Consider the following 8233-nt stretch of genomic DNA (forward strand, 5'->3'; position numbering starts at 1 on the left):
CGCCCCCTCCCTCCATCTCTCTCCCTAAGGAAATCTGATTTCCCCCTCTTCCTGGCCTGTTCACAATGATCCCAGTCTGCATGACTGATAAAGACCATATCGACCGTGGCATCTGGAGACACTTTAGCAGGATCCTCTACACGCCGCCTTTCACACACACTAAATACTATAGAAACGACCAGCATCTTGTGGGGATCAATGATAAAAAGCTGCTGCACCTGCAAAATTATTTTGTGGAATTGTGTTTCCAAGGGCCCCACTTTCATACTTCCCCTCAAATGCTTTGAGAAATGACTGTATATGTTAGCCTTATTTCCAAAATCATTATTTTTGAGATGTTTATGTCCGACGCTGGTATTTAAACTGCACCAGGAGGGCTGTCCATGTGTTCATTCTCAGTAATCTCTTTTTCTTGAATTCCTATTTGCGGCGACCAGAGTCGGTGCGTTATCCTTTTCTCTGACTCGATATTTCCGAGGTCCTTTCTGACTCACAAAGAGCTTTTTATCCATCATCCCATATGATTCTATTAATGAAGTGACAAGTGCTGAACTTTCTACCCTTGAGTTGTTTTGAGCACATCAGATACAGAACCCACATGAAAGAGACGGAACACGTCAGCAGTGAGGCCCACTAAGTCAGCCGTTACTTCCCAGAAGACCTGGTCCAGAAAGGCTGTGTCACGGTGTGGGGAATCAGGGAGTGGGATCAGAAACGGGAGGCGTGATTCATCCGAGTCTTCTTTGTCGGTCGTAGTGCTGCCTTTAAAGGACAGATGTAGATGAGCTGAGGGTCGCGATGGAGAAGTTTTGGAGAAAGAAAGGGTAGAACGTAGTTTATCCACTTACATACAGCAAGAAACACACTTCCTGATCAAGAAATGAACAATCTGTGCCACACATTCTGCTGCTTTATATCATCTGACCGTATAAACTGTTTAAACTCCCAATGCTTTTCTAGCGTTGTTGCGCCTTTATTTTTGATTCACCAATAAACAAAATGAAATGATGAAACTGATGGCAAGGGGTTGCACTGGATGGAGACGTGGGCTGCGATGGGATCGTGACTGGCTCAGAAACACCCTGATTAATAGGATCAACGTGACGCAAGAAGCAGCTGCCTTTCATGCTGCCGAGCTAAAACTGACCCCAACGTGCTCCTGAATCATAATTGTGTGAGTGTGTGAGTGTGTGTGTGTGTGTGTGTGTCGAGTAATCCATCTACCAGAGGCGTAAATTAACAACTGCAGAAGAAGGAGGTACATTATGCATCAATGTGGTTCAGGTGACTGTAAAATGATTAAGAAAAAGAACCTCGGGTACGTTTTTCATCAGTTTCATTTACGGTGAGATCTTCTGTGTCTAACAATCCGACAACAGAGGTTTCAACTTTCCTTTCTAGTCCGTAGTTCTCTGAGAGTTGCAACCCCGAAGCCGAACAGTCTGCGTGTGATTTATGTCGGCGTAGTGTGCTGTAGATCAGGCCGGTCATGGCTATCACCTGGACTGTGTTTCCATCGGCTCTCAGAATCGACGAGGCAACACCTGGCCCGCTCACTCAACTCCACTGGGGCGACACACCGAGGACGTTGATGCTAACCAGTGCCCCCCCCATACACTTGTTGTGTGTGTGGAAAGTGTAAATGCATGTGTGTGCCTTTCATGTTCAGGTGTGCGTGTATATCTCTCTCTCTCTGCTTTTCATGCAGACTAATCAAAGACGAAGTGTCCACATATGCACTCAAAACATCTGGTTCTGCGTCACATGAAGGAACTGCGCCTTTCTTTCCGCTGCTATCACTTACAGGCAGGGAGGGAAATAAATGTCCTACACACACACACACATATATTGTGTCTTTCTTACTTGCTTGAATCTTAGAAAGCAAAATCGATTAAACTCTTTATTGGCGCCTGTGGGGAAATTTGATCAACTCAGGCGTTTGTATGCGAGAGAGGTTGTTATCCACTAAATGATACATCGCTCTTATTACTGCCAAAGAAATAATGATCCTTAAAGGAGTGCAAGTTTGATAAAAGCCTTGGAAGTTTGCTAATTCCCTGAGCGAGCGAGTCTCTCTTTCTGCATGCCCTTGTCTATAAATGAGTTTGGGCTTAATGAGGCCAGCTTGCCAGTAATTACTGTCATGACTTCGTTATTAGCCTTTTAACACGCAAAGACTAATCACAGGCGGCATCTCTCCTCGCCGTCCCTCTGTCCTTCCTTCTGTCTCATTTGTCTCTGTCCTGCACATTCTCTCATTGGGTCCGTATGTCTTGTTTTCTCATTCAGAAATGTCTTTACATTTCACCACACGGATCTGCAGTTTCTGTTCTTTTTCCCCGTCAGTCAGCCGACAACACTGACTGTCTCTCCCTTCCCCCAGGCTCTGCAGGAAATGGTGGGAAGTCTACAGAGGCAGCTGCACTGCTCGGAGAAGAAGCTGCTGAGCAAGGAGCTCGAGACCGACGAGAAGGTAACGCCGTCACTTTTTCATGCTCGTCGGACATTCACAAGAGAGGCTTAAACTCATTTGCTCTTCGCCATTACCGGCGCATCAGCCTCAGCCTTTCTTCGTTGATGTCACTCGACTTTTATTGTCACGCATGTGTAGCACACAGCGGTTTGGGTGTCCGGTGCCTTGCTCAAGAGCTTCACGGCTGTGCCCAGGAGGCGAACCGGCACCTCTTCATCTACCAGTCCATACTTGAGCCGGCTGACCCTCATGTTACCAAACCGAGTCCCCACGGACTGAGCTACTGGCCCACCTCACACCTCTCTCTTTGCTTCTTGCCAGCACAAAACACCCACCTTTGCTCCCCCATCCCCTGGTGTCCCGAGCCCCTCACCCTCAGTTGCCATCCTTACCAGACCCTCCAGGGGGCCACAAAAGACAGAAAAGAAACAGGATCCTTTCTGCCCTCCCCTCGTCACTCTACCATCTCCTGTTCAGAGCCACAGATATGCCCCCTCGCACATTTCCCAAATTCCTTGAGATTTGGCTTCAAGAGCCAGCGCCTAGGGCCAGGAATGCCACCACCGCCTGTGTTCAGAGGGAAGCCTCTGTGTGCGCAGACACACTCCCCATTGCTCCCCAGAATGCCCTGTAATCAGGCTCTGTTTTGACCTTGACACACAGAGAGAAGAAAGCACTAATGACTACACTCACGGGAGGCTCTTCTTTGTACCCTGGTATGTACACCAAAGGCATTCATCCCCTTGTGTCCCCTGTGATCCGCCCACTGACCCTTGTACACACTTCACACACTCGTCACACACCTCGGTGTCTGGCCGTCGTAAATCTGCAGGAAGGGGGTCAGTGGTTTTTAGGAGCCGTTGGTCGCTGACCTCGTCCCAGAGGCGCTGCGCGTTGTTTCCTATAGCCGGAGAGGAGCTGACCCCTGAACCTGCCGGGCTGTGATGTCAGACCGCGTCGTCTGAAGACGAGTTTGGGTTACTCTGCTTTTCTGCTTCGCTTTAATGTGTTTTGTTAGTGTTATTTACCGGGTGATCCATCACTGAAGACACGATCAATAGATGTATTGGTGAAAATGTTTTCCCGCAGAGAGTTGAAAGAAATGTGCCTGCTCTCTGATATTTCTCTCTCAAGGTGAAGAGTACATCTTTTTATGTTTCTAACTAGCAACACTCTGGCATATTGTTTACATGTTATCCGCTTGTAGCGTGACTTTAGATGTTCAGTGATAGCAGTGGAAGGTGTTGACGTAAACTATAGGTAGATGATGTCGGTTCAATCAGACGTTGGTCCACTGCTTTGAAGATGCCAACACATGTTCGCATTTCCACAGAGTTCAACTCGTGACATTTTATTTAAAAACAAAAATATTTTGGATGCCATTTTTTATTAATAAAAGTTAATTTACTCCTTTATTTCGCACATTAAATCACTCAAAACCCACTTACTGCTTGCAGTCTATAGAGCTTAGTCTTGTTTTGATCCTGGCGCCAGAAAGAAACAGATTTTAGTGCTGATACCAAAGATGCTTTTTTTTTTCTGGGAAAGAAATCAGCAACATTATGATTTAAATCAGGCAATATTTTCACAGCGAAGAATGGGTAAACAAGACGAAGAATTTGATGAAGCATTTGGTACCAATTGTACGTACTTGACGATTCTCAACTCTCACAAACACATTTCGCTAAACGATCGCAGATTGTTTCGCCGCGACAAGAGTTGGCAGCGACAACGCAAACAGGAAGTGTGCCACAGTCGGCTTAGAATGGAGGAGTCTCCGCACGTCAGCCGACTCTGATGCTTCAACAGATACCCACGGAAGGATGAGATCTGAAGCTCACGGTTCTAGGAAGAGCTTTACTAATGTCTTCGCTCAGCTAATAGGATGGACAGGTTCCTGGCATGTATGTCTGCACAGAGCCTTCGAATACAACTTCTAATGATGAAATCTACGTCACGCAGACCCTCGCACAATCGCGGACGCACAAAGTATAACTTGGGTTTCACAGTGTTTTTGCACAGAGCTTAAAGTGTGTGTTTGTGTGCACCCCTAGTTTGGCAAAGAGTCACTGTTCTACTCCCTGTGTGGAGAGAGAGGCTGAATCATATACTGTATGTATTCCTGCCTCCTACCCTGCTCTCACCTAAGGTCAGGTGTGTGCGTGTGTGCGTGTGTGCGTGTGTGTGTGTGTGTGTGTGTGTGTGTGTGTGTGTGTGTGTGTGTGTGTGTGGTGCATGTCAATAGCAAAACTGCCTTTCTGCTGTGTGTTGTTATTTGGTTGGTGTGTGACCGTTTGCATTTATCTTAAGTGCGTCCTCATCGTTTGTTGTTTTTTTTTTTTGTATATGATAATAATAATCCTCCACTCTGTCTCCTCACGCCGATATTGCCCTAGTTTATCTGCCAAGACTTGTCTTTGTAATCCGATCCCTCCCATGCAAAAAAAAAAAAAGCAGCCTTTCTGCCCAGACTTCACACAGATGTTGCTTGCCTTACACTTGCAGGGCCCTCGCAGGCTCGCGCTCTAAAATGGCGGATCAGCAGCTCCTTGTGTGGTTCAACTCTCCTTGAAGAGAGCACCAGAATGTTGAAGAGCACGGCTCTTTGTATGAATACATAATGACACAGTGGGCACGGCGAAATGTACACGTTTTTATCTGTTCTCCTGCATCGTGGGACCCTGGTGAAATAAAAAATAAGTCATTTCTGTAGTTGTTTTCTGTGTTAACGGCGACAAAAAAAAAAAAATGCAGAGGAGTTGAACTTAAGTTCTGTCGTCTGAGTCGTCTTCCTGTGTGCTGTTTTTGTTGAGGCATATTACATCAGCAGCTACCAATCCATCCCATAGTTCTAACAACTTCAATGAGATCTGTAGCCACTTCTAATCTCCTTTCTACCGGTTTTCTTTTTTTTCCCCTCTCGCACCAAAGTGTTTTTGAATTCAAATCGCTCCTTGGTGAACTCCGAGTGCCAACTCAGTGGATGTGGAGGTGCAAACTTTGTGAGTGGCGTCATTTTGATGTACCCCCTTGTTCCTGACAAGGTTTTTGTCACTTTGGAACAAGGGGGGGGGGATATATCAAAAATGTCTTTCCAGCAGCTACTCCCCCCCACCCTCCCAACCTGTCCCACGCAAGCCTGCACACACAGACACCCCAACTTCATTAGCATACATCAAGCTTCCCAACGATGTGACAAACTTCATTTGAACATTGAAAGTGTTGAGGGCTTGTTTCTTTCTGCTGGCAGCTGTCAAAAACCACGCCATGTGACGGTACCAAGCGCAAGGGAAAGTCAAAACCACAATCTAAAGACTATATATAGATGAAATGTTGTCACTTTAAGATGACTGGGAGGGGAAAACGACTGCCGCTCCTCGCAGTCTTCAAAACTAGAGAATTACGCTTCATCAAGAACAAACAAAATCTCATTTTATAAAATGAGCTGTGGAGATGAAACCTGATTTCTCTCCTGAAAGTCAAAGTCCCTTTTTATTTTTCATTGCTTTGGGAGATAGTGGCACACATCCCCCCCCTCTGCATTTCCCTTTTCTATCCGGCTCACCCTCATCTGGAGTCCGTCAATGACCGAAACCTCACGGAAGGCTTGATCAGCAGTACTGTTCAAAGGCACCAGACATCTGTCCTAATGGTGAGGAGGCTCTTTTTTTTTTTTTTTTTTTTTTTTTTTTTGCCTCCTGCCACCTGTCAGAAAAACAAACACGCCTTTGCTGTACGAAAAAAGATGTTGAAAGAAATAGAAAAATGTGTTTGCGTGAAGGAAAGATGGAGATGAGAGAGGAGGGACCCTGGAAGAGGCGAGAGGATGCAAAGCAGACATCTTTGGGGAGTTTTGAGAGATGCTCCTGTTTTGAATTTTAACTCCATGGAGAGATACGGTACTTTACCGCTCCTTTGCTTCTTTTTTTTTTTTTCTGGATCTGTTAGCTGAGCATACCTTTCCACAACAGAGACGCTGCTGCTGCCTCCACCCACACACAAGCTGTAGTTAGCCGTGCTGTGGAAAGATGCGATTCGTCTGCTAACCGTGTAGCAACATCGTCCGCCATCAGGTTAACGTAGATGAACAGAAAATGCATGTATTAATACGACGTCTACAATACATGTTTAGCAGGTCATGATAGTCATGACGTCATCGAGACAGAAGCCGGATACACTGTACACCCACAATGCATACGTTCTAGTCCAGTTGGATCGACCCCGCCGATTGTACCAACACGAGCCCGTTGCTCCCCGTGAGTCCCGGTGAAGTCGCCGTTGTAGCCGTGCCCGTTCTAATGTATGGGAAGGAAAATGGAGACGGCGTTGCCACAGAGGAGCTTGTAATTTAGGCAGAGCGGATCTCTCATTGCTGTGGCGACTGCACCATACATGAACCAAGAATGCAAAAGCTAAGGAGCGTGGCTTTTGAAGAATCTTAGACTTATATTCAGAGCGGTTGGTAAGGGATGTGTTTATTCAACCATTGTTTATTGCTTTGGTCTGAGGTAGTGGAGTGTGTTTTGTCTTGGCTTGCCATTCTGTTATGACTACAGAAGCTGCTATAGATAGATAGAAAATCTGCACTCCCATGGCTTCAGCTGATTTTTCAAATTAAAGCTTCTGAAACCCGTTTTTTTTTCTTCTTCTTCTTATTGCCACTTGTTTGAAAGGGTCACTCTCAAATTATCCCTGACTTCATTCTCACACAGAGAGGAAAAAAAAGAGACATATGTCTGTAAACTTTCAAAATGAATGGGGCAGAAGGAGCCTGAAAAGAAATGGCCAAGTTGTGTGGGTCTAATCTGCGGCGGCGCACTGTGCCGAGACAAAGAGAGCCGCTTCATGTTGGGATCATTTATACGGGGGGGTTCTTTGAAGTCCCTTTCATTGTGCCCGGGAAGATTAATTAGCCGAAACCAGAACAATCAGTTAAATACACAACAGGAAAATGATTTTAGGAAAACCAATCTTTCCCCCCCAGTCACCTCATTCACGCTCTCTTCACATGAAAGGCCGGCCTGATCAGAAGGGGAGTGTGGGGATGTTGTTAATGTGAGCCGGACGCTGGCTCTGTCAAAGACATTATGGTCTGCTGAAATGCTCAGACTCTCCCCTGGTTACACCTTGAAATATGCGGCGGGGGAAACTGTTGCTTTTCACAGCCCCCGTTGATTCCTTCCAAGCTCTGTTAAACTATTCATCAAGCTCTGAATTAATTGATCCGGCAACTCTTTTCAAAATGCTGTAAATGCTTCTGTTTTTTACAGCACTGTAAAAAAACAAAGCTCCGCGCTTGTGCATGTGTGTGAGTCCATTCATGTGTGTTTGTGGCTGGAATAGGGGGGGGTTGCGTTTACCAAAAAAAACCCTTTTCAACTTCTATAATCAGACTCTGGTTTAGTGGAGTGTAATTTAGCCCCAGACAGACTTCCTCCAGTCCTCCCCAGTGGAGCTAGCTAGCTGTTGAGCTGCTGCTGCTGCGTTTGATGTGTTCTGCCCTCCACCGCTGCCCTGTCCTCTTCCAAACCCAGCTGTGTCGGGCCCCGTAAATGCATTGTGTCAAGATCTGGCTGTAGGCGGCAGCCGCCAGTAGGGGGTGTTGTGCAGAGCCAGCCGTGCCAGTCTGTGGGACCCCCTGTGGAGATGTGAAGGAGCTGTGAAGAGCGAGGGAATACTCCGAGCCATGAATAAAGAGGGGATACCCTGTGTGTGTGTGTGTGTGTGTGTGTGTGTGTGTGTGTGTGTGTGTGTGTGTGT

General features: G+C 46.4%; 1 protein-coding gene across 6 annotated transcripts in view; it reads left to right on the top strand.

The window, feature by feature from the left end:
* LOC116397008 (centrosomal protein of 112 kDa-like) overlaps positions 1-8233 on the top strand; it is a 46478-nt gene that overhangs the window by 35866 nt on the left and 2379 nt on the right. For 4 of the 6 annotated variants that reach the window (XM_031872094.1, XM_031872093.1, XM_031872097.1 and 1 more), the window contains one exon: positions 2384-2473. In XM_031872094.1, coding sequence (XP_031727954.1) covers positions 2384-2473 — 90 coding nt within the window. Of the gene's footprint in view, positions 1-2383; positions 3190-4527; positions 8228-8233 lie in introns of those variants that run through there. The other 2 variants (XM_031872096.1, XR_004213643.1) reach the window with 2 other exon arrangements.

Source organism: Anarrhichthys ocellatus, unplaced genomic scaffold (genome assembly GCF_004355925.1).
Source record: "Anarrhichthys ocellatus isolate YVR2014 unplaced genomic scaffold, GSC_Weel_1.0 scaffold62, whole genome shotgun sequence".
Classification (NCBI taxonomy): Eukaryota; Metazoa; Chordata; class Actinopteri; order Perciformes; family Anarhichadidae; genus Anarrhichthys; species Anarrhichthys ocellatus.